This window comes from Melanerpes formicivorus, unplaced genomic scaffold (genome assembly GCF_026170545.1).
Source record: "Melanerpes formicivorus ecotype bairdi unplaced genomic scaffold, bMelFor1.0.p_v2 SCAF_133, whole genome shotgun sequence".
Classification (NCBI taxonomy): Eukaryota; Metazoa; Chordata; class Aves; order Piciformes; family Picidae; genus Melanerpes; species Melanerpes formicivorus.
The window spans coordinates 649,619-676,470 of record NW_027142485.1 but is presented as its reverse complement, the minus strand read 5'-3'; the positions used below and the strand labels follow the sequence as shown (position 1 = coordinate 676,470).

Genomic DNA, 26,852 nt, shown 5'->3' with positions numbered 1-26,852 from the left:
ACGTGGTGCCCATCCATAAGAAGGGCCGGTTGGATGAGCCAGGGAATTATAGGCCTGTCAGCCTGACCTCAGTGCCAGGCAAGATCATGGAACAGGTCATCCTGAGTGCAAGCACACAGCACTTAGAGGATGGCCAAGGGATCAGGCCTAGGCAGCATGGATTTAGGAAGGGCAGGTCCTGCCTGACCAACCTCATCTCCTTCTACGATCAGGTGACCCGCCTGGTGGATGTGGGGAGGCCTATTGATGTAGTCTACCTGGACCTCAGCAAGGCCTTTGACACCGTCCCCCATAGCAAACTCCTGGCCAAGCTGTCAGCCCATGGGTTGGATGGGAGCACACAGCAATGGGTTAGGAACTGGCTGGAGGGCCGATCCCAGAGAGTGGTGGTGAATGGTGCCACATCCAGCTGGCAGCCAGTCACTAGTGGTGTGCCCCAAGGATCAGTGCTGGGCCCCACGCTCTTTAACATCTTTATTGATGATCTGGATGAGGGCATTGAGTCCATCATCAGTAAATTTGCTGACGACACCAAGCTGGGGGCAGGAGTTGATCTGCTGGAGGGTAGAGAGGCTCTGCAGAGGGACCTCGACAGGCTGGACAGATGGGCAGAGTCCAATGGCATGAGATTTAACACATCCAAGTGCCGGGTTCTGCACATTGGCCACAACAACCCCATGCAGTGCTACAGGCTGGGGTCAGAGTGGCTGGAGAGCAGCCAGGCAGAGAGGGACCTGGGGGTGCTGGTTGATGGTAGGCTGAACATGAGCCTGCAGTGTGCCCAGGCTAGACTCCGCACTGGATCTTATAGTGGTGCAAAGGATTGTGGTAGGAAATACTACATAATTTCCTGTGTCCATCCCTCTGGGCTGGACTTCTGGACACAGGAAGTAAACATTGCAGGGGGGCACCCAGCTCAAACTGCAACAATACTTTTCTCAGCAAATTGTAGATCAGGCAGATTCCTTTTGCAATGCCGTTGCCTGGGCAGGACTTCTGCTGGATTTCCAGGGACGTGTGTATAGTATGGGAAGCCTCATCCAAGACTGTCTACAAATGCACACTTGTAATGGTTTGTGGTTCTATATGCATGTGTGCACATGTGAGAGAAGGGTAAGGTGCTAGGTTGAGGCAAGTTTCCTTAAATTTTCAGGATCTATGAAAAAATCCCACCTTTCCATTAACTGAATTTCATTGTTAACAGCCAAACAAATTAACAAAAAAACACCAGCTGTATTAAATGTAGTTCTGAAGAGTGGTGAGAAATGAAAGGATTTTTAAATATATGGCAACAAATTCAGGTCAACATTGCCCCTCTGCAAACTGCAAAATGTGACCCCCTTCCTTCAGAGATGACAGCAGACCCTCTAAGGGTTCATGGCTGAACACTGACCAGCATCTTCACCACCTGACACTAAAAGTCCTGTGCTAGTCTTTTAACTATCCCTTAAAATACAGTGGTTGATTCATATATGTAGTGGGTTGAGAGAGAAGGCCTAGCTTCCTCTCCCCCACAAAGAGGATAAACAAACCACAGCTAACTCAGTCGGAGAAGCAAAAGGGATGCTATATTTACAAGCAATGTGAAAATGCAGGTTATTTATATACACAATATGTACAGTATTTACAATATATATACAGAAATGTACAGCAAAGAAAAAAAAATACAGGAACAAAACTCCCTCCTCTGGACAGAGGAGGGTTTCCCCCCTGTACCCCGCTCTCTCCCCCTACCTCCCTTTTTTCCCAAAGAAGGTTAGAGAGAGAAAAGGCAGTTAGTAAGGAAGAAAGGTCTTAGTAGGTCTTATCTGTTATCAAAAGTCAGAACTCTGGCTAGTTGCCCAGAAGCAGACAAGCTGGAAAGGGAGAAGGAAAAGAACAAACTGAGAAAAATTCCAAATGGACTAAAACTTAAAGCTGCGTTCTACCAATCTACCAATGAAATTCGTTTAGACCTGTCTTTGTTTACAAAATATTCAGTCAGAGTGTCCCAGCACTGTCCCTTTCTTAAAGGCACAGCCTCAAATAGTCACAGTCCACCCTTTATTAGAATAACCTTTATTAGAATAAACCAAACCAGGTTGGAAGAGACCTTCAAGATCATCGTGTCCAACCCATCAACCAATCCAACCCACCCAAACAGCTAACCCATGGCACCAAGCACCCCGTCAAGTCTCCTTCTGAACACCTTCAATGACGGCGACTCCACCACCTCCCCGGGCAACCCATTCCATAGCGCAATCACTCTTTCTGTATAGAACTTCTTCCTAACATCCAACCTGAACCTCCCCTGGCGCAGCTTGAGACTGTGTCCTCTTGTTCTGGTACTGGGTGCCTGGGAGAAGAGACCATCATCAGCCTGTATACAACCTCCCTTCAGGTAGTTGTAGAGAGTGATAAGGTCACCCCTAAGTCTCCTCTTCTCCAGGCTAAGCAGCCCCAGCTCCCTCAGCCTCTCCTCATAGGGCTTGTGTTCCAAACCCCTCACCAACTTTGTTGCTCTTCTCTGGACTCGTTCCAGCAAGTCAACATCCTTCCTAAACTGAGGGGCCCAGAACTGGACACAGTACTCGAGGTGTGGCCTAACCAGTGCAGTGTACAGGGGCAGAATGACCTCCCTGCTCCTGCTGGCCACACTGTTCTTGATGCAGGCCAGGATGCCATTGGCCCTCTTGGCTGCCTGGGCACACTGCAGGCTCATGTTAAGCCTACCATCAACCAGCACCCCCAGATCCCTCTCTGCCTGGCTGCTCTCTAGCCACTCTGACCCCAGCCTGTAGCACTGCATGGGGTTGTTGTGGCCAATGTGCAGAACCCGGCATTTGGATGTGTTAAATCTAAACGATTTCATAGGCTGTTTATACTGTCCATCCAATCCGAGAAAATATTTACATTTCGTAAGTAAAGTTCATAGTCCATTCCGGCTATACTCAGATGTGAATGATTCAAATGTCCAAGAAAATCAGGAAACAAGAAAAATGGAAAACAGTGTGTCTCTTCGCAGATGAAGCGAAGAACAAGGGAAACAGGGATTCTCAGTTGACTCAGGGCTCTCAGGGCTCTCAGGGTTCGTGCACCGCAGATTCCTCATGGATTCTTCCTTTGAGTAGAATAAAACAAACATTTATTGAGAATAAACCAAACCAGGTTGGAAGAGACATTCAAGATCATCGCGTCCAACCTATCAACCAATCCAACCCACCTAAACAACTAACCCATGGCACAAGCACCCCATCAAGTCTCCTCCTGAAAACCTCCAATGACGGCAACTGCACCACCTCCCCAGGCAGCCCATTCCAATGGGCAATCACTCTTTCCATATAGAACTTCTTCCTTACATCCAACCTGAACGTCCCCTGGCACAGCCTGAGACTGTGTCTTCTTGTTCTAGTACTGGCTGCCTGGGAGAAGAGACCATCATCAGCCTGTCTACAACCTCCCTTCAGGTAGTTGTAGAGAGTGATAAGGTCACCCCTGAGTCTCTTCTTCTCCAGGCTGAACAATCCCAACTCCCTCAGTCTTTCCTCATAGGGCTTGTGTTCCAAACCCCTCACCAACATTGTTGCTCTTCTCTGGACTTGTTCCAGCAAGTCAACATCCTTCCTAAACTGAGGGGCCCAGAACTGGACACAGTACTCGAGGTGTGGCCTAACCAGTGCAGTGTACAGGGGCAGAATGACCTCCCTGCTCCAGCTGGCCACACTGTTCCTGATGAAGGCCAGGATGCCATTGGCACTTTTGGCTGCCTGGGCACAATGCAGGCTCATGTTCAGCCTACCATCAACCAGCACCCCCAGGTCCCTCTGTACCTGGCTGCTCTCCAGCCTCTCTGACCCCTGCCTTATAGCTCTGCATGGGGTTGTTGTGGTCAATGTGCAGAACCCGGCACTTGGATGTGTTAAATCTCATGCCGTTGGACTGCCCATCTGTCCAGCCTGTCGAGGTCCCTCTGCAGAGCCTCTCTACCCTCCAGCAGATCAACTCCTGCCCCCAGCTTGGTGTCGTCTGCAAATTTACTGATGATGGACTCAATGCCCTCATCCAGATCATCAATAAAGATGTTAAAGAGGATGGGGCCCAGCACTGATCCCTGGGGGACTCCGCTACTGACTGGCCGCCAGCTGGATGTGGCACCATTCACCACCACTCTCTGGGCTCAGCCCTCCAGCCGGTTCCTAACCCATTGCTGTGTGCTCCCATCCAACCCATGGGCTGACAGCTTGGCCAGGAGTTTGCTATGGGGGACGGTGTCAAAGGCCTTGCTGAGGACCAGGTAGACTACATCCACAGGCCTCCCCACATCCACCAGGCGGGTCACCTGATCGTAGAAGGAGATGAGGTTGGTCAGGCAGGACCTGCCCTTCCTAAATCCATGCTGCCTAGGCCTGATCCCTTGGCCATCCTCTAAGTGATGTGTGCTTGCACTCAGGATGACCTGTTCCATAATCTTGCCTGGCACTGAGGTCAGGCTGACAGGCCTATAATTCCCTGGCTCACCCAACCAGCCCTTCTTGTGGATGGGCACCACGTTGGCCAGCTTCCAGTCTTCTGGGACCTCTCCAGTGAGCCAGGACTGCTGGAAAATGATGGAGAGCGGCTTGGCCAGCTCATCTGACAGCTCTCTCAGCACCCTAGGATGGATCCCATCTGGTCCCATGAACTTGTGGGGATCCAAGCAGCTGAGCAGATCACCAACTACCCCATTCTGGAACAGAGGAAAACTATGCTGCTCCCTGGCTCCTTCTGCCAGCTCTGTAGGCCAGCTGTCTGGAAGACATTCTGTCCTGCTGGTAAAAATTGAGGCAAAGAAGGTGTTAAGTATCTCTGCCTTTTCCTTATCCTTTGTTACAACGTTCCCCTCTGTGTCCATCAAGGAGTGAAGGTTGTCCTTGCCCTTCCTCTTGCAATTAATGTATCTATAGAAGGACTTTTTGTTGTTACAGTTTGAGCTGGGTGCCCCCCTGCAATGTTTACTTCCTGTGTCCAGAAGTCCAGCCCAGAGGGGTGGACACAGGAAATTATGTAGTATTTCATACCACAATCCTTTGCACCACTATAAGATCCAGTGCGGAGTCTAGCACTGTCTCTTTTCTTCCTCCTCCGTCAGCCGGTAACTGGGGGAGATGTCTCCTGGCTTTGGGCCTGGCTAGGCCCAAGGCCACAGGGGGATGGCCAGCTGAGACTAGCCTAGCAGTGGGAGGGGGAAGAAGGAGCCCTGAGGGTCTCGGGTGTACCCTCAGGTGGGGATGGGATCTCTCTGGGTCTGTTTTGGGAATTTTTTTTTCTTGTCACTGTGCTTCTGCTTTTCTGTAAAAGTTCACTGATTTCTATTTAAACTTTCCATCACTTTTGCAATCCATTTGTCTGAGTGTTTATTGTTGCCAGGGGTGGGGAAGGGGGCTGCCTCAACCCGGCACATTCTTGGTAGCAGAGGATGGTTAAGGTGGGCAGAGGATCTGCCCCCAACCCCTTTACATTCTTGGCGAGCCAGGCAGGAGAAGGAGTTGGTTCTTGTGGCTACTCTGCAGATCGGATTGCAAAAGATAAGAGAGTTTAAATTGAGTTCTGGGCGTCGTTTTGGTTTTTTGGCAGTTGGGGGCTCGTGTGTTGTTGTTGGGGCGATTGTGTTAAGTTCTTGTGGATTGCAGGGGGACTCCTGGTGCGTGACCGGTGGCAGAGAGTCTCTCTTGCTATTAAAAGCAGGGGTGGTTCTTAACCATCGGAATGGGGGCACCGCTTGAGAATGCGGGACCTGCCTTCCCCCACCTTTATTCTCTGCGGAGCGGTAAAAGCGGCAGGGAGTGAAGTGGGGGAGGAGCAGTGGCGAGCAGATCAAAGTCAGGTCCGCTCTCGCTGCGGGGTAGGGCCAGCCGCGGCGAGCGGGCGAGCTCGGCTCCCTATGGGCGAACGGGGACTCCAGCTGAAAGCTGTTCTCAAGGGCCCTGAGGACGTGCTCATGGCTTTTGCTGGATGAGGCGTTTGAATGCCCGAGGGGTGGAGGCGATTTTGATTCTGTACCGCGGCGGCAGAGGTGGGCGGAGCCCTGCTGTGTGCTCAGGCGGCGGCAGGACCGGCTGAGTGCTCGGAGCGGCGGCGGCGGTCCCCAGCCGTCCACTTGAGCCGCGGTGGCGGCGGGACCGGCCGTGCGCTCGGAGCGGCGGCGGCGGTCCCCGGCCGTCCACTTGAGCTGCGGTGGCGGCGGGACCGGCCGTGCGCTCGGAGTGGCGGTGGCGGTCCCCGGCCGTCCACTTGAGCTGCGGCGGCAGCGGGACCTGCCGTGCGCTCGGGCTGCGGCGGCGGTGAGCACAGCCGTGCGCTCGGGCTGCGGCGGGGCCGGCCCTAGTCTCTTCCCCGACTTTTTCGGATGAGTTCCGAAAATGGCGCCGAGCACCTGGCTCCACCTCCCTTCTTCTCACTAGGTTGTGGTGCAGCCCCTCCCTCCGCCAGGGGAGGGTTGTGTTTTGGATGCTGTCACGTCTTGGTACGCGAACGCCTAGCGGGAAGGCGGTGTACTGTGATAAGCATCTGTAGAGCCTCGAGCCGAGGCTGGAAGCGGTCAGCACTGGGCTTGGGATAGGTCCGTGCAAGGTTGTGAAAGGCTCAGCGTGCTGTTTTCCTGGAGGGGTGGAGAAGCAGTTAGAGCCTGATTGTTCTGACTGGCTTGCCCCAGGGGTGGAAATATGCCACTGAGTAAATAGAGATGGGAATAAATGTTTGGTTGAGAAGTTGTGAGGTTCCTTCCAGGTGACCAGGATGTCCGATGGATCCATGAATAGCTTGCACCGCAGAAGAGTGAACTCTGCATCGCCGAGAGGTTCTACTAGATGAGGGAAGAAGAACTGGAATGGACAGACACTAGAGCCTGAATGAGAGACTGTTTGGGTGGACGCCCAGATGAAGATATGGACTTCGCCGGACATATCATCGGAAGATTTCTGATTTGATGATGTGTTTGGGTGCAAAGATTATGGTATGAAATAAGGGGTGGTATGTTACAGTTTGAGCTGGGTGCCCCCCTGCAATGTTTACTTCCTGTGTCCAGAAGTCCAGCCCAGAGGGGTGGACACAGGAAATTATGTAGTATTTCATACCACAATCCTTTGCACCACTATAAGATCCAGTGCGGAGTCTAGCACTCTCTCTTTTCTTCCTCCTCCGTCAGCCGGTTACTGGGGGAGATGTCTCCTGGCTTTGGGCCTGGCTAGGCCCAAGGCCACAGGGGGATGGGCAGTCTCAGATCTGGCCAGCTGAGACTAGCCTAGCAGTGGGAGGGGGAAGAAGGAGCCCTGAGGGTCTCGGGTGTACCCTCAGGTAGGGATGGGATCTCTCTGGGTCTGTTTTGGGAATTTTTTTTTCTTGTCACTGTGCTTCTGCTTTTCTGTAAAAGTTCACTGCTTTCTATTTAAACTTTCCATCACTTTTGCAATCCGTTTGTCTGAGTGTTTATTGTTGCCAGGGGTGGGGAAGGGAGCTGCCTCAACCCAGCACATTCTTGGTAGCAGAGGATGGTTAAGGTGGGCAGAGGATCTGCCCCCAACCCCTTTACAACAGCAGAGGCCAGTCTAAGCTCCAAATGCGCTTTTGCCTCCCTAATTTTCTTCCTACAAGACCTAGCAACATCCTTAAATTTTTCATGGGTTGCCTCACCTTTCTTCCAAAGATGATACACACTCTATTTTTTTCCCTTAGTTCTATTAAAAGTTCATTAACCATCCAGGTTGGACGTCTGCCTCGACGGCTCATCTTCCAGCACATTGGCACAGCCTGTCCCTGAGCCTTCCACAATTCTTCCTTGAAGTAGGTCCAGCTCTCCTGGACCCCTTTATTATTAAGGTCTTTATCCCAAGGAACCCTCTGAATTAGTTCCTTGAGTAACTTGAAGTCTGCCCTCCGGAAGTCCAGAGTGGAGGTCTTCTTGCTACCCCTCTTAGCTTGACCAAATACTGAAAATTCAATTATCTCATGGTGACTGGACCCCAAACACCCTCCGACCACCACATCACCCACCAACCCTTCCCTGTTGGTGAAGAGGAGGTCAAGCATAGCCTTACCCCTGGTAGGCTCTCGCAGCACCTGGGATAAGAAGCTGTCCTCCATGCACTCTAAGAACCTCCTAGACTGTCTCCTCTCTGCTGTGTTGAGATCCCAGCAGATATCATGCAAGTTGAAGTCACCCATGAGAACAAGGTCAGGCAATCTTGAGACAGCCTTAAGCTGCCTATAGAATGACTCATCAACATCTTCCTCCTGGTTGGGTGGTCTATATCAGACTCCAACTAGGGTGTCAGCCCTGTTAGCCTTCCCTCTAATTCTTACCCACAGGCACTCAACCTGATGGTCCCTGATCTCCGTCTCAATGGCATCTAGTGCCTCCCTGATGTACAGGGCCACCCTTCCACCCCTTCTTCCTTGCCTGTCTCTCCTGAAGAGCTTGTAGCCATCAATTGCAGCGCTCCAGTCATGTGAGTCGTCCCACCACATCTCTGTGATGGCAACTACATCATAACTTTCCTGCTGCAACAAGGCTTCCAGCTCCTCTTGTTTGTTGCCCATGTGTAATGGGTTGGGGCAAACCCCCTCCCCACCACGCGCAGAAATAACGACTCAGACAAACAGATTGTAAAAGTGATGGAAAGTTTACCTAGAAAACAGTGAGTGCGTGCAGAGAACCAGAAACAGTGACAAGAAGAAACCCCAAAACAGACCCAGAGAGATCCCATCCCCACCTGAGGGTGCACCCAAAGCCCCCAGGGCTCCTCCTTCCCCCCCCGCCACTGCTAGGCTAGTCTCAGCTGGCCAGATCTGAGACTGCCCATCCCCCCGTGGCCTTGGGCCTAACCAGGCCCATGGCCGGGCGATCACTCCCCCAGTTACCACATCTCTGTGATGGCAACTACATCATAACTTTCCTGCTGCAACAAGGCTTCCAGCTCCTCTTGTTTGTTGCCCATGCTTCGTGCATTAGTGTACATGCACTTCAGCTGGGCTGCTGGTTTCACCTCCGACTCTAGCTTATCGCCCCCAGACTCTTGCCTGAGGGGACTAGTTTCAGCCCCTTCCCCCTTTGAAACTAGTTTAAAGCCCTGTCGATGAGACCTGCCAATTCCCTTCCCAGAATCTTTTTACCTTTGCGGGACAGGCCATTCTCGTATACTGTGACCTTTCCCCTCCTCTGAGACAGATGTACTCCATCTGTTGCCAGCTGGCCTGGTGCAGTAGAATGTTCCCCAAGATCAAAAAACCCAAAATTCTTTTGACTGCACCAGCCTCTAAGCCACTTGTTTACTGTAGCTGCTAACCTGTTCTTACGGTATTCCCTCCTGCAACTAAGGGTATTGATGAAAAAATTATTTGTGCGCCTGACTCCTCAACCAGGTCTCCCAGGGCCCTGAAGTCATTTTTGATAGCCCTGGGAGTTCTGGTTGCAACATCATCATTCCCTAACTGCATAACTAGTAAAGGATAGTAGTGAGAGAGCTGCACCCGGCTAGGCAGCCTTCTGGTAACATCATTAACTTGGGCTCCTGGCAGACAACAAAGTTCCCTATGAGATGGGTCAGGCTGACAAATGGGGCCTGCCGTTCCCCTCAGTAGGGAATCACCAATAACAATTAACCTCCTCTTTTTTTTGAGGGAACAGGTCCTGATGCCAGGGGAAGGCGATTTAACCTTAGGCTGCTTTGCCTTAGGCTGTTTAACCTCAGGGAAAACCCTAGATGGTGTGTCCTCTGGCATCAGGACCACCTCACCCTCCATCTCCAGTGCCCAATACCTGTTTTCCAAGAGCAGCGGGGAAGGTGAGGGGAGGCAAGGAGGTTTAACTTTGTGTCTTTTGAGAGGAACCTGCATCCATTCCCCTCTGCTTTTTGAATAACCAGCCTCTGCTGGGGGAGCCTGCAGAGCCTGCTTACTCTGACTCAACGTTTTCCTCCTCTGGTTCATCTCTTTCCTCCTTTGGTTCATCTCCTTCCTCCTCTGGTTCATCTCTTTCCTCCTTTGGTTCATCTCCTTCCTCCTCTGGTTCATCTCTTTCCTACATTCCCTTATATTTCTAAGGCTAGCAACCTTATCCTTCAGTCTGGCCACCAGATTAAGCAGATAGTCAATATGCTCACACCTTATGCAAGAGTTGCCCCCACTATCCTGCATCTCAAGTGCCAGCACTCTCTACAGCCAGATACCTGGACAGCTACCTGCTTGTGTTCTACCTCAGTCTGGGTCAACTCTGATTTTTTTAGGGAGATTTTGCTGTGAGTAACAACCATTCTTGTCCCTGGCCACAGCACCTACTGCAGAAAAAAAAAAAAAAAAAAAAAAAATTTAGAAAAAGTGGGGCAGCGCGTGAAAGCACGAGAGAGTACAAGAGAATACGGGCTGCCCAATGAACAGAGTCCCCACGAGCCGCAACAAGCCCTTTTAAATTAAGCCGCTTCCGCTGCTGGGATCACGAGTCTGACCACGTGAAAACACGGCTCCTCCTAGCCTCGCGGCAGCAGGAACCTCCTCAGTGACAGTGATTACCGCAGCACAAAGAGGAGAGCAGTGGCTGGTCCCCGGCATCTGCTGGTCCTGGTGCTGTGCCAAGAGGGCTTCCCAACGAACACGATGTAGCTGTACAACAGTTTGAAATTAAACTCATTCAGCTAAAGTTAAATTTCTTTGTGGAATACACTGAATTTCACCATTCCCTTGCATTACCCAGTAAGTGTGACCCGGACCATGAGCTGAAACCACCCTTCGGACAGGTTTAGCCTCTCCTGAGGGAGAAAATACCCAAACAGTTTTACCAAACAGATTCTTTTCTCTAACAACAGGAATTCTATCACCTTCTACTTTCTGTAGCAGATCTGAATGTGCCGGTCCAGCTCAATTCACCGAGTCTCCACTATTTACCAGCCAGGTTGCTTGTGCTAAATGTTTCTCCAAGTTTTTCAAAGATCCACCCCCCATGGCTTTAAGAGTGGTCTTCAACAAACCGTTGTAGCATTTAAACTTCCCTGCAGCTGGAGCAGAGTAAGGAATATGGAATATCCACTCAATGCCGTGCTATTTGGCCCAGTTTTTTACAAGATTGTTTGTAAAATGAGTTCCGTTGTCTGACTCAATCCTCTCTGAAGTTCCGTGTCTCCACAGGATTTGCCTCTCCAAACAGAGAATGGTGTTGTGTGCAGTTGCATGTGGAACTGGATAAGTTTCCAACCATCCAGTGTTTGCCTCTACCATAGTAAGCACGTATTGCTTACCAGAACGAGAACGTGGTAGAGTGATGTAGATCTGCCAAGCTTCACCATACTTGTACTTCGACCATCTGTCACCATACCACAAGGGCTTAATTTATTTTGCCTGCTTAATAGCAGCACAAATGTCGCAGTCACAGATGACTTGTGTGATAGCATCCATGGAAATGTCTATGGATCTGTCACGAGCCCATTGGTATGTTGCATGTCTGCCTTCATGTCCTGACGAATCGTGAGACCACCGAGCTAAGAATATCTCACCTCGGTGTTTCCAGTCGAGATCAAGATTCGAGTCCATGTCTAATTGAGAAACTCTTGCCGCTAGATCTGGCCCGATGGTTGTGTTGTTGTTCCTCAGTAGCTTTGCTCTTAGGAATGTGAGCATCGATGTGTCTCACTTTCACTGGAATTCTCTCGATTTGATCAGCAATGTCCTGCCACAGGTCGGCTGCCCAAATGGGTTTTCCTTTCCCCTGCCAACCACTACTCTTCTTCCAGTTCTTTAGCCAACCCCATAGAGCATTGGCTACCATCCATGAGTCGGTGTAGAGATAAAGCTTTGGCCATCTCTCACATTCAGCTACGTCAAGAGCTAGCTGGACAGCTTTTACCTCTGCAAATTGACTGGATTCTCCTTCTCCATCCTTCGCCTCTGCAACTCGGCGTATTGGACTCCACACTGCAGACTTCCACCTTCGCTTGTTTCCAACGAGACAACAGGAACCGTCTGTGAACAAAGCATATTTATTTTCATCATCAGAAAGGTCATTGTAAGGAGGAGCTTACTCAGCACGAGTTACTTTCTCCTCTGGAGGTTTAGCACAGTTGGTACCTTCAGGCCAACTTGAGATCACCTCCACTAGACCAGGCCTTTCAAGATTTCCCATTTGAGCTCTCTGTGTTATCAGAGCCATCCACTTAGACCATGTTGAGTCTGTGGCATGATGTGGTGTGGAGCCTTTGCCTTTGAACATCCAATTCAAAACTGGTAATCTGGGAGCTAAGAGAAGTTGTGATTCAGTTCCAATTACTTCAGAAGCTGCTTTTACTCCTTCATAGGCAGCTAGAATCTCTTTTTCTGTTGGAGTATAATTAGCCTCTGAACCTCTGTAACCTCGACTCCAGAAACCAAGAGGTCGTCCATGTGTCTCACCTGGAGCTTTTTGCCACAAGCACCAGGTTGGACCATTGTCACTTGCAGCCGTGTACAAAATGTTCTTAATGTCTGGACCATCTCGGACAGGTCCCAGACCCATTGCTTGAACTACCTCTTGCTTTATCTGGTCAAAAGCTGCTTGTTGTTCTGGTCCCCAGTGGAAAATGTTTCTCTTTCGAGTCTGTGGTGGGGTTGGAAGGGTAAGGCCAAGAAGCCTCCTCCCTTCCCCCTTGTAAAGTAGAGATAAAGAAAATTGAAGGGAAAGGAAAAAAAAACTCACAGCTGAATTAGCAAAGCAGTGGAGCTGTATATTTACAAAGCAATGTAGGATATGCTGGGGAATATATACAAATTTGCAATATGTACAATATATACAAAGATATACAATAGAGTAGCACAGAAATGAGAGTTCCCCCCTCGGCTGAGGGGGGTTTCACTCCTCCGCTCTCCCCTCTTTCCCCCTTTCCCCAGAGTGGGATAGAAAGAGAAAGAAAAGAGAGAAAAAAAAGTTAGAAGCAGTTTGTGTTAATTGAAAGGGAGTTAATACAGGCCTTTATCAGTTTCAAGGCCGAAGCCTTGGCAGAAAGCCCAGCACAGAGAGGGCTGCTGCTCGGCGGAGGAGCGGAAGCAAGACTGAAGATAGAAGTGCCGGAGTGCCCAGGATACTCCTCCTGCACTCCCAGTTCAGAAGGTGCTTCCTCCCACTTCACCAATGAAATTAGTTTAGATAGTTCTTTTCATTTACCAACTTCCGTCCACCATATTCCCTTTCTTAAAGGCACAGCTTCAAACGGTCACAGTCGCATCATACAGAGGTTTCACAATCTGACTGTATCCAGGAATGTGCAGTCTCCAAAATCCCACTATCCCCAAGAAACGTAGGGTCTCTTGCTTGTTTGTGGGATTTGCCATGGTAGAGACTCTATTTACCACATCCACTGGAATGTGTTGGCGTCCATCCTGCCACCGCACTCCCAGAAACTGAATCTCTGTGGTAGGTCCTTTCACCTTGTCTCACTTGATGGCAAAACCTGCATTCAGAAGAATGTCAATGATTTTGTTACCTTTCTTGAAGGCTTCTTCAGCAGCTTTACCCCAGACGATGATATCATCGATGAACTGGATGTGTTCTGGAGCACCACCTTTCTCCAGAGCATCCTGGATTACTGCATGACAGATGCTGGAGCTGTGGATCCAGCCCATTGGCATACTGTAGCTCCATCATGTCTGGCACTGCTGCACTCATAGGTGGAGTTATTTCATTCAGGGCTCGGTAGTCGACTGTCAGACGCCAGTCTCCATTCTGCTTTCACACAGGCCACACTGGACTGTTGAAAGGTGAATGAGTTTTGCTGACGACTTTCTGACTCTCCGACTGACGAATCAGATTCTGAATGGGCAACAAAGAGTCACGGTTGGTTCTGTATTGCCTGTGATGCACAGTCTGAGAAGCAACTGGCAATTTAATGTCTGGTATCTGGTGTTGTCCCACAACTGCAGATTCATCAGAAAGCTCAGGTCTAGCAGACAGCTTCAATTTTTGTCCATCAATTTCTACAGAAGCTACTCCAAAAGCCCATTTGTAACCTCTAGGGTCTTTGAAACGCCCTTCTCTCAGAAAATCAATTTCCAAAATGCAAGGTACGTCAGGTCCGGTCACAACTGTATGTGGCAATGCCAGCGACAAGCAGTGTGAGCAATCTGGCAGTGCAGGCCTAGAGCCTGACATGGTGGTAGGCCATGCTCAGCATAAATGCAGAGCCAGCTAGCAGTGGAGCAAAACAGTGCTGTGCCTGCAGCATGTAACTAAAACAAGGCACTGGTATCTATAAACATGGACAGTTATCTTGGGACAACAGGACATGCACCTGCATCAACAAACCTCACATGTCATTAGTAGTTGGACCAATAATCTATAATAGTGCGATGTGTGGTCACTCCTAGGGAACCAATGAAGCCATGTCAACAAGGCACTCTGAGTTTATATAAGATGTAGCAGTTCCCTTGCTACGCACTTCTGCCTTTCCTGTCTCTTCTTCTTCTACACTTTACTGTGCTATACTCACACTACAGGCCTGCACCATAGGCCTGCAACACTGGAACAATAAAGGAACAATACTCGATCATATTGGTCAGCCGTATTGATTCCAATCTCCATCGCCGATAACTGTATGCTTCCTCCACTGTTTACCAGTGAAACTAATATCAACCTCCTCCTTACTTAACTCCTGAGATCCACCAGTGACTCCGAAAATAGTTATAGACTCTGATCCCTGATAATTTGATGGCATTATGGTGCACTGAGCTCCTGTGTCAATCAAGGCCCTGTACTTCTGAAATTGTGAAGTGCCAGGCCACTGGATATACACATCCCAATAGATTCTGCTATCTCTGTTATCCCTCTCCTCCCCCTGGCGGGAGGCAGGGCACCCCTAGTTATGGGGAACATGCCCACATGTGCATTGAGCACAGTGTGCAGTGTTAGGCTGGTGAGAGGCCTTGAACACAAGCCCTATGAGGAGAGGCTGAGGGAGCTGGGATTGTTTAGCCTGGAGAAGAGGAGGCTCAGAGGTGACCTCATTGCCCTCTACAACTACCTGAAAGGTGGTTGTAGCCAGGAAGGGGTTGGTCTCTTCTCCCAGGCAACCAGCACCAGAACAAGGGGACACAGTCTCAAGCTGCGCCAGGGGAGGTTTAGACTCGAGGTGAGGAGGAAGTTCTTCACCGAGTGAGTAATTCGTCATTGGAACGGGTTGCCCAGGGAGGTGGTTGAGTCATCGACCCTGGAGGTGTTCAAGAGAAGATTGGATGTGGCACTTGGTGCCATGGTCTAGTCATGGGGTCTGTTTTGATAGGGTGGACTCGATGATCCTCGAGGTCCTTTCCAACCTAAGTGATACTGTGATAGAACTGGAGCCACTATTGGAGCTAATAGAGTCATTCTGGGGAACTGCGGAAGTAACAGCTACCCTTCTGGTATTGCTACCTCGGGTTCTGCCACTTTGCAGTTCTCTCAGTCTCCTGAAAAGATTAGACGTTGGTTGACCATCCCACCTGTTCATGTTCTCACCAAACTGATCACGCAGAGTTATCCAAGTAGTCCTACGTGATTGCCTTGGTGGTCTGTTTTGGTTTGATCTATTTTGGATTGGCCTACTTGGAGGACATCTGTTCCTCACAAATGAAACCTGTATCCACCTGAAGAAAGAATTGTAATTATCTTTGTGCCAATTGGGATACGGTATTTTTAAATTCATCCTTCAGCTCTTTCATGCAATTCTCAATTTTTCCAGACAGAGTTTCAATGGCATGTTCACCATAGACTATCTCTCTAACAGCAAATTCTCTCAGGTGCTTAGTTCCCTCATCTATGGTAGTCCAGGGCTTAGGATTCCATGGAAGATCATCTCGGGAAGGGTATCTCAGGGCAACTGCAAATAAGAGCCGTATCCACAGATTAACCTTACTGAGAATCTTGGCTAGATGTCTATCTATTCCATTATCCTTTGAGAGACCTCCTAACTGAGCTGCTGACTTGTCTCCAACCATTAGAGCTGGAGCACCTGTATCACAACATCTACTAAGCCAAGCTAGAACTGCCTCCTTATCTGCTCTGATGTAATCCTTACGCACGTTGCGAACCTCTTCACGAGGTGAAGAACATCCCTGAAGGTCGTCATCTTGTCCATCTATCACATCTTCCTGAACATGTTGTCCCCATAATCTTGCTGTCACTTTCCTAAGGATCTCTTTAAGCTGAGAAGCACCACTACTAGCTGCTCTCCTAGCTGCATCTCCATCTTGTGTTGATCTCAATAACTCCGCTAGATCTTTAAAACAAACCTTCTCTTCCTCCTCAGCAGGATCTTTTCTAGTAGAAGGTCCCTCACCCGCATCAGCATCTTGCTCTTCTTCACCATCAGCTCCTGGATCAGCTTTGGCTTTTCCTCTTCTTGCTCTTAAAACTGCTACTTGCTTAAGTGGAGCTGTGTTTGAATTTACAGCCACCTTAACAGAAGCTGACAGGTTTTGAGACAGATCAGATGCTTTGGAGGGGGCTTCCGGTCCTGCTGAGAAGGAGGGCAGAAATGACTTTGCCTTGTTAATGGCGGCTGAAGAAGGGGGAGCCGCCATGTTGGAAGCTGCTGCCGCCCCTGGCTGCTTGCCAGAATCCACAACAGTACCGTTCAAAGCAGCCTTTCAAATAGACTTTTTAACTTTATCTTTAACTTATACAGATTCTCCATTCTCTTCATCACTAGAAGTCTCTGGGGCTGAGCCAGAAGTATGCCGCCTCTTCTTTTATCTATGCTTAATAATGAAGCAGGCCTTAGATACTTTTATCTCACGGCGCAAAGAATATAACAAATGCGCAATCACTGTCATCAGCAGCAGATTCACACACATCAAGTAAATCACCTTTGGATCCCAGGCATCACTTAAAATTACTCTTTCACCTACTGGAATCTTAAACTCCCTTATCTCAATTGGGAGAGTGCTCAAAGTTATATTCCCATACATAGTAAGCCAAAAAAAAACCAGACAGCGGTCATACAGAAGCTGAATCTTATCCTTGAACCATAAATATATAATTTCTGCATTAAATATTAACCTATGTAATCGAGGCCCAGACAATATTTGTAAATCAGAACCGAAAATATTGAAAAGAGCAATTGCTTAAAAATCCAAAGCACCTTCATATTTGCTAGTCCGACTCGAGCAAACAATAAATCAAGCTATTTTTGCTGCACGTTGGGACGGCCAATTAAAAAAGGTAGTGGGTTGAGAGAGAAGGCCTAGCTTTCTCTCCCCCACAAAGAAGAAAAAAAAGCACAGCTAACTCAGTTGGAGAAGCCAAGGAACGCTATATTTACAAGCAAAGTTAAGAGGCAGGTTAGATATACACAATATATACAGTATTTACAATATATATACAGAAATATACAGCAAGGAAAAAAAGAAAATACAGGAACAAAATTCCCTCCCCCAGACAGAGGAGGGTTCCCCCCCTGTACCCCGCTCTCCCCCCTACCTCCCTTTTTTCCCAAAATGGGTTAGAGAGAGAAAAAGGCAGTTATTAAGAAAAAATTATTTTAGTAGGCCTCATGTGAATTAATTGCAGGATTAGTGCTAATCTTATCCAAGGTCGCCCTGGCTAGGTGCCCAGAAGCAGGCAAGCTGGAAGGGAGAGGGAAAGGAACGAACGAATGAACAAACTGAGAAAAATTCCAGCTGCACTAAAACTTAAAGCCGCGTTCTACCAATCTACCAATGAAATTCATTTAGACCTGTCTTTGTTTACAAAATATTCAGCCAGAGTGTCCCAGCACTGTCCCTTTCTTAAAGGCACAGCCTCAAATGGTCACATTAGCAAAGTCTGGGATGCTATTCCCCACCCCAAAGAGCTTACCTGGAAGGTGTTCAGTAGAGCAAATGCAATATGGAATGCCAGGGAGTGACTGTCAACTATTTTTGCTAATCCAAAACCCCAGGTGAGACCCAGAAGAGGCGCCAGAAGGGCAACATTATTGCTAATTCGGATCATGTTGCTCAAATCGTGTGACTTGCAGCCTTCTCCAACTGAGAATCTCCCAATCTTCACCATAACCACGAGCGACCACGAGATAATTGAATTCTCAGTATTTGGAGTTTGTTATAGACCACCCAACCAGGAAGAAGATGTTGATGAAGCATTCTATAGGCAGCTTAGGTATGTCTCAAGATCTCCAGACCTTGTTTTCATGGGCGACTTCAACCTGCCTGACATCTGCTGGGATCTCAACACAGCAGAGAGGAGACAGTCTAGGAGGTTCTTAGAGTGCATGGAGAACAGCTTCTTATCCCAGGTGCTGCGAGAGCCTACCAGGGGTAAGGCTATGCTTGACCTCCTCTTCACCAATAGGGAAGGGCTGGTGGGTGATGTGGAGGTAGGAGGGTGTTTGGGGTCCAGTGACCACGAGATAATTGAATTTTTGGTTTTTGGTCAAGCTAAGAGGGGTAGCAAGAAGACCTCCACTCTGGACTTCCGGAGGGCAGACTTCAAGTTACTCAAGGAACTAATTCAGAGGGTTCCTTGGGATAAAGACCTTAATAATAAAGGGGTCCAGGAGGGCTGGACCTGCTACAAGGAAGAATTGTTGAAGGGGCAGGGACAGGCTGTGCCAATGTGCTGGAAGATGAACCGTCGGGGCAGACGTCCAACCTGGATGGTTAATGAACTTTTAATAGAACTAAGGGGAAAAAATAGAGTGTGTATCATCTTTGGAAGAAAGGTGAGGCAACCCATGAAAAATTTAAGGATGTTGCTAGGTCTTGTAGGAAGAAAAATTAGGGAGGCAAAAGCGCATTTGGAGCTTAGACTGGCCTCTGCTGTGAAGGACAACAAAAAGTCCTTCTATAAATACATTAATAGTAAGAGGAAGGGCAAGGACAACCTCCACTCCTTGGTGGACACAGAGGGGAACGTTGTAACAAAGGATAAGGAAAAGGCAGAGATACTTAACACCTTCTTTGCCTCAATTTTTACTAGCAGGATAGAATGCCTTCCAGACAGCTGGCCTGCAGAGCTGGCAGAAGGAGCCAGGGAGCAGCATAGTTTTCCACTGTTCCAGAATGGGGTAGTTGGTGATCTGCTCAGCTGCTTGGATCCCCACAAGTCCATGGGACCAGATGGGATCCATCCTAGGGTGCTGAGAGAGCTGTCAGATAAGCTGGCCAAGCCGCCATCCATCATTTTTCTCCAGTCCTGGCTCACTGGAGAGGTCCCAGAGGACTGGAAGCTGGCCAACGTGGTGCCCATCCACAAGAAGGGCCGGTTGGGTGAGCCAGGGAATTATAGGCCTGTCAGCCTGACCTCAGTGCCAGGCAAGATCATGGAACAGGTCATCCTGAGTGCAATCACACAGCACTTACAGGATGGCCAAGTGATCAGGTCCAGCCAGCATGGATTTAGGAAGGGCAGGTCCTGCCTGACCAACCTGATCTCGTTCTACGAGCAGGTGACCTGCCTGGTGGATGTGGGGAGGCCTGTGGATGTAGTCTACCTGGACTTCAGCAAGGCCTTTGACACCGTCCCCCATAGCAAACTTCTGGCCAAGCTGTCAGCCCATGGCTTGGACAGCAGCACTCTGAGCTGGGTTAGGAACTGGCTGGATGGCCGAGCCCAGAGAGTGGTGGTGAATGGTGCCACATCCAGCTGGTGGCCAGTCACTAGTGGAGTCCCCCAGGGATCAGTGCTGGGCCCCATGCTCTTTAACATCTTTATTGATGATCTGGATGAGGGCATTGAGTCCATCATCAGTAAATTTGCGGATGACACCAAGCTGGGGGCAGGGGTTGATCTGCTGGAGGGTAGAGAGGCTCTGCAGAGAGACCTCGACAGGCTGGACAGATGGGCAGAGTCCAATGGCATGAGATATAACACATCCAAGTGCTGGGTTCTGCACATCGGCCACAACAACCCTATGCAGTGCTACACGCTAGGGTCAGAGTGGCTGGAGAGCGGCCAGGCAGAGAGGGACCTGGGGGTGCTGGTTGATGGCAGGCTGAACATGAGCCTGCATTGTGCCCAGGCGGCCAGGAGGGCCAATGGCATCTTGGCCTGCATTAAGAACAGTGTGGCCAGCAGGAGCAGGGAGGTCATTCTGCCCCTGTACACTGCACTGGTTAGGCCACACCTCGAGTACTGTGTCCAGTTCTGGGCCCCTCAGTTTAGGAAGGATGTTGACTTGCTGGAACGAGTCCAGAGAAGGGCAACAAGGTTGGTGAGGGGCTTGGAACACAAGCCCTATGAGGAGAGGCTGAGGGAGCTGGGGCTGCTTAGCCTGGAGAAGAGGAGACTCAGGGGTGACCTTATTGCTGTCTACAACTACCTGAAGGGGGGTTGTAGACAGGCAGAGGTTGGTCTCTTCTCCCAGGCAGCCAGTACTAGAACAAGAAGACACAGTCTCAGGCTGCGCCAGGGGAGGTTCAGGCTGGAGGTCAGGGGGAAGTTTTACACAGAGAGAGTGATTGCCCACTGGAATGGGCTGACCGGGGAGGTGGTGGAATCGCCATCACTGGAGGTGTTCAGGAGGAGACTTGACAGGGTGCTTGGTTGCATGGGTTAGTTGATTATGTGGTGTTGGATGATAGGTTGGACGCGATGATCTTGAAGGTCTCTTCCAACCTATTCTATTCTATTCTATTCTATTCTATTCTATTCTATTCTATTCTATTCTATTCTATTCTATAACCACCACCACCATATTTACAAGAATGATGCTCAGAGCAGGTATAACAAAGGCCAAAAGAGCTTTCGTCTCATGCCAGTTGAGCCAGCAGGCTCCAATTCTTAAATACATATGTTTAGGTTCAGTAATAGCAACTGTGAGGATAGATATAACCAGGGGACATCCATATCCAATGAAGAATGCTGCAAGTATGAATACAGATGTTGTTATCTCAAAAAAAAAAAATAATAATCCATAGAGAATCAAGAGCCCCAGGGTAAACATCCAAAAAAATAAGGCAAGATAAAAAAAGTGGAGGAGAAAAGTGTCTGCTACACAGAACTGGTAGTTCAGAGCTGTATTGTGCACAAAAACTTCTGCTAAGATGAACAAAAGATCAGCGATGAGAAGCGATGTGGCAATGTTGCCCAAACAGAAGTGGCTCATGTAGGTTATTTCAGTTTTCATAATGTGGTACCAGACAACAGCCTCAATTGCAAGGCAGACGAAGCTAAAAATGGACAGGCCTAGCCCTACACGTGTAATGTAATCCAGCACTGCACTGTGCAGTGTGCTGGGGGACATCAGGATGGAGAAGGATTTCAAAGTCTGACGGTGATGCCTGCAGATGCAAACAACACTGCTAGCGTTCTCAGACTTCATGTGGCATGCCCTGATAACCCATTGCCTTTCAGTAGAATGCCAGCCCATGCACTGAGCCATGACATTCCCCAGTTTCTTCACCTTTTTAAAGGCGAGTAGAACATGTCAAAGCTCTCCTGGCAGAGACACTGATAACACCATGCCATTCACAAAAGCGGGGTCCAAACGGTTGGTTTCTATAATGGCTCCAAGCGTTGGAAACGCGATGCTGATGGCTTTGGAACTCTTGGGTAACTTCCGAAGCTCTTCTTCTGGAATGACCACATGCCCAGTGATATTGCCTGTGTTATTGAACTCCATGTTAAAATCAAAGCTCTTTCCTGAAGTATTTTTATGTATGCTGTAGCCTTTTGTAGAGATGAAGTGCTCCTGTATACTTGCCGATCCATTCCCAAGGAGAAGTTTCCCAGCAAATAAATTCACTGAGTCCAGTAATACTGAACCGGCATTCCTGTCCTTTACAAAAGCCCAGTTGGAAATGGTGGAGCTGTTCAGAATATGGTTTGCTACTCTGCTGTAACTCTGAAACACACAAGGAAAAAACAGTTATTCTTTATGTTTCATAGTTTCATAGTTTCATTCAGGGTTGGAAGGGACCACAAGGATCATCTAGTTCCAACCCCCCTGCCATGGGCAGGGACACCCCACACTAGAGCAGGCTGGACAGAGCCTCATCCAGCCTGCTCTTAAACACCCCCAGGGACGGGGCCTCGACCACCTCCCTGGACAACACATTCCAGGGTTTCACCACTCTCATGGTGAAGAACCTCCTCCTCACATCTAGCCTGAATCTCCCCACCTCCAGCTTCATTCCATTCCCCCTAGTCCTATCACTACCTGAGATCCTGAGAAGTCCTTCCCCAGCCTTCCTGTAGGCCCCCTTCAGATACTGGAAGGCCACAATTAGGTCACCTCGGAGCCTTCTCTTCTGCAGACTGAACAGCCCCAACTCCTTCAGTCTGTCCTCATAGGAGAGGTGCTCCAGCCCTCTGATCATCCTCGTGGCCCTTCTCTGGACACGTTCCAGCACCTCCACATCCCTCTTGTAATAGGGGCTCCAGAACTGGACACAGTACTCCAGGTGGGGTCTCACCAGGGCTGAGTAGAGGGGGAGGATCACCTCCCTCGACCTGCTAGCCACACTTCTCCTGATGCAGCCCAGGATCTGATTGGCTTTGCGGGCTGCAAGTGCACATTGAGAGCTCATGTTGAGCTTTTTGTCCACCAGCACCCCCAAGTCTCTCTCCTCAGGGCTACTTTCCAGCCAGTCACTGCCCAGCCTGTATTTGTGCCTGGGATTGCCTCGACCCAGATGCAGGACCCTGCACTTGCTCTTATTGAACTTCATGAGGTTGGCTTGTGCCCACCTCTCCAGCCTGTCAAGGTCCCTCTGGATGGCCTCCCTTCCCTCCAGCGTGTCTGCTGCACCACACAGCTTGGTGTCATCAGCAAACTTGCTGAGGGTGCACTCAATGCCACTGTCCATGTCACTGACAAAGATGTTGAATAAGACAGGTCCCAGGACTGATCCCTGAGGGACTCTGCTTGTCACTGGCCTCCACTGGGACATGGAGCCATTGACAGCCACTCTTTGGGTGCGGCCATCAAGAAACCAACCACTATTTCACTGGCAGAGCCTCCAGAAAAGTTAATTTAATTCAAGATTGATTTCTATAAAGGGAATATTCATCTCTGAGAGTGAACAGATTCCCATGATCCATCCAACCAAATCCAAGCATCTCATTAGCATGGTCAGTACCAGAATTTCACTATCCTTTTCATGTCATAGCTCAAAAGGTGCTTAGAGAAGCAAGTGTAAAGCAAAAATCAGGACATCTAAGTTCTATTGCAGACACTAACCCACTATGCAGGTTTACTTACATCACCTTTCCTTCACTTCTTTCCCCAGGTCTCTGACTTCTGAGTTCATCAGGAAAAGACTTCCGTTTCCATTGTGCAACACATGACAGCATCACATCAGGATCTCCAAGACTACCTTCCCTTCAATCTCATACCTTAAAAATTAATCCTTCCTTGTACTGCCCTCCCAGCTCTATAACAGCAGTTCCTGAAAAATCGTCCTTTAAAGAAAGTGAGTTCCACAGAATATTTTCACCATACATGAACAGTTCAAACAGTTTATCTGTCCTCTCTTGAAACCCTTTAAAGGTGATTTCCATGTGACTTGTAGCAACTATCTCATTGGATAGTGGCTATAAGGACAAACTACTGTAAGGATGTTCTAGCAAGCTCAGAAACAACTCTTGAAGCTCACAAAAGTAAATACCTGCATTTTTTCTCTGTTGACATTCTCTGATAACAGCAGAGAAATCTTCTTTAGCAGTTCTACTATATCAGCAATGTTTCCTGGAATGGCTGGTGAAGACAGGATATCTGGGATGATGCATGAAAAGTCAGCTTGGCAGTTACTGTTCCCATGGTCATCAGCACCAAAATATTTTACTCCATCTCCGGGCTTCCCATGCACTGGCTTTCCTTTCCCTACAAAAGGAAGGTGTCCTCCAGCAACACCAACATGTCCTTCAGAATTTGGAAGGAGTTAATGTTCAGAAATCCTCTGAGGGAGGAACATAAATTTCAGAAAATTAATTAATGAAACAAAAAAGAAGCTATAGCTAAACTCCAGCAAGAGGTACAGCACTGGGGTGTGCAATGAATGTGTCAGATGGCCTGAACTCAGGGCCAAAGCTCACTTGAGAAGACTGTCTTGCCTGTAAAATACACATCAAGAACTAAATTCAGTGCCTTACTCTTGAAGTGACTTGAATAAAGGTTCTTTATTTTGTAGTTGGGGAGAATTTACCATGAATTATTTGATTATTACAGATATTGGTGTTTCTCTTTCCTCAGGTTCACCCTAGTGTCTTGGTTTAAATCCATGTGAGGATTTAAATACTTGTGAGCCAAGCAAACAAGGCAACTTCATTTCTAAATTGTTTTCACAGTGGAATTTCCCAAATGTAATTCCCATTAATTGATTTAAGATGAAGTCAAAAATCTATCAAAGTAATCTGTGTTTTAGGATTCCATCTTCTGCCCTTTGCTCAAGATTGAAAGTGTGTGGAGGGAGGGGCTGTCTTTGCAATAAATAGGGCAAAGTAGATGCGTAACAGTTACCTCACCTGGAAAAGGGACTGAACATCGAGGCTTGTGCAAGAATCTGTGAACATTTGCCACTTTCTGTCTTCACAGACAAAGCTTGTCTCCCCATGGAAGGAGGGAGAGCAAGGTTGAATACAAATGGCTCCATTGTCTTTGCAGAGAGTGAGATTTGTACAGGCACCTGCCAAGGAAATCAAGCAGGTATTATTACAAGGTGCTCTACCACAGCCCATGAGGTGAATAACAGGGGTAAAGTATTGATAACTGGTAACATGCCACAAAGAACTAACACATACACATAGCTTTTTCACTGTACCTTGTTGATTATCAGGCTTTGACTCCTTACTGAGAACCTGAAAAATAAGGAATAATTGAATCACATGTATTAAACACTTCAAAGTATTTCTGTGGTGACAGGACAAGGGGCAATAGCTTTAATCTTAATGAGGGTAGATTTATAGAAGATGGGGAATAATGGGTTGGGTTTTTTTATGGGTGTGGAGAGGCTCTGGAACAGGTTGTGGACACCTTATCATTGCAAGTGTTCATAGTCATGTGGGATGGGGCTTTGAGCAAACTGGTCTAGTGAAACTTACCCTGAGAGGGTTGCGTGGCATAGCTGGGAAGAAGTGCACAGCCCACAGGAGCAGGCAATGGGCTACCCTCACATTCATTGTCTCACATCTTCTTCTTTCTTCCTAAAAGAAAGAAATGTTAAAGAACTTTAGACATTTTTCATTTTTTAACAGTCTGATTGCTAGTGAGAAAACAGCTAAACCCATCCCAAAGACCATCCTTACTTGCAAAGTGATTTTCAGACATTTATAACTTATTACATTTTTTTACTAAGAATAACTTCTGAATCTTCGTTTTAATAAATAAATAAATAACTGAATCTGTCCAACACTGCATTCATAATTTACTGTCAGCTATGAGGTAGAAAGCTTATTAAAGCAGTTCATCCCTTTTGAAGTGGTTGAAGATGGCCTTGTCTCCACTGAGTTCAATGCTGCTCTGCTACCCTCCTGGGGTAGTTGCTGATTAGACATGCTGTGTCAGGTAGTAAACACAGGCCCTTAGATATCCAAATCTAAGAAAGAAGGACCAGATTGAAGTAAAGTTTTATTTGCTTTGCAGAAGGATTTAGGCCTCTGCTCACTCCATGAAGTTTCCCAGGATCCCTGGTAAAAGCTTCATATCCTGAGATTCAGCTTGTTACAGACATATTTGCTGGAGGAAAATAATCCAGTAAAGGGAATAAAGGAAAAGCACTGTGTTATAGTAAATCTGATTATTGGGCAATATACAGGTCCAAGGCAAAGGTAATATCTGCTATGAATTCAAAAGAAGTGAGACAATGATCTTCTACCCCTGGATGTATAAACAGATTAAGCTATGAACTATAAAAAAATAATAATGATGTGAATAAAATTGGTGAACTAAACCACCAAAGCACCAAGCAAATGTAAAGTGGCAAAACAGGACAATGGCTGGATTTCAGGAGATGCACTCATGAAAAAGCTTATCAAATCATCATGCCTTGATAGGAGCCACTCACTTTTCCCTCAATACTTACCAATCAGGACAGAGCAAGTTGAAATAAAAGGGGTCCTGCAGTGATGGATCATAGATGTGTTTTTCTACATAGAAAATTCCAAACTCTCACCTTCTGACAGCATCAAAGGGCCAAGCACACAGCTGGCTGCCCCTTTCACCTGGGACACTTGTTCACTTCACCGTATTTTGAGATCCACAGGTTTATTACTGAATTATTAAAAGGTTGTAAGGGGAAGAGCAAGATGGATGTACTGAATTTCTAAGCTAGCTCTGAAGGACAACCTCATGCTAACCTCTTGAATTTGACTGGTCATTTCTAAAAGCATTTTGTGTGTTTAAAACAACCAACCATCAACTCTTCTATGGAAATAAAATCCACAAGAAGAAGTGAACCAAAGGACTGTGGTGAAGAGATTATTAAATTTATTAATACGAAATATGAATTATGAAAATAGTGTTTTTATTAATTATCAAATTATTAATAACCGATTAATCACCAACTTAGATACATGTTCTAGTGCACGTTCGTGAAATACATTCCACAAGTGGCTTAGTGTTATGATTAGAACTTAATTGAACTATCTATAAACCATTTCTATATTTACATAATGAAGGGTGCAGTTCATCCGCTTGGCCAATAGATCCATGTTACCAGCAAAACATTGATCTCGCTCAGCTGCATTGCTTGACTCATCATGGAAACCATCCAGTCTCACCACTGAGAGAGCATGCCAAGGTAACTACTGTGCAGTGGTAGAAACTTAGAGCAAAACAAATAATAGAACAGCAAGTCACTCTCACTTTAGAGAAAAAACATGAACATACAGCTCTTGTCCCTCCAAAACATCCAGTTATGGTACTTTAGAGGGAAGGTGATATATATCTAATCTTAAACTATCCACTGAC

The 26,852-nt window shown here is 47.8% G+C and overlaps 1 protein-coding gene across 1 annotated transcript; it reads right to left on the bottom strand.

Moving 5' to 3' along the window:
- Window positions 1-6,054: 6,054 nt before the first annotated feature.
- On the bottom strand, window positions 6,055-25,081 carry ADGRF4 (adhesion G protein-coupled receptor F4). The gene is given in 9 exon segments (XM_068168152.1): window positions 6,055-6,339; window positions 6,486-6,616; window positions 16,023-16,590; window positions 17,804-18,006; window positions 20,627-21,788; window positions 23,554-23,844; window positions 24,410-24,570; window positions 24,706-24,742; window positions 24,986-25,081. Coding segments are annotated over 9 exon segments (2,916 nt in total). The 5' UTR covers window positions 25,064-25,081.
- Between the last annotated feature and the right edge of the window lie 1,771 nt (window positions 25,082-26,852).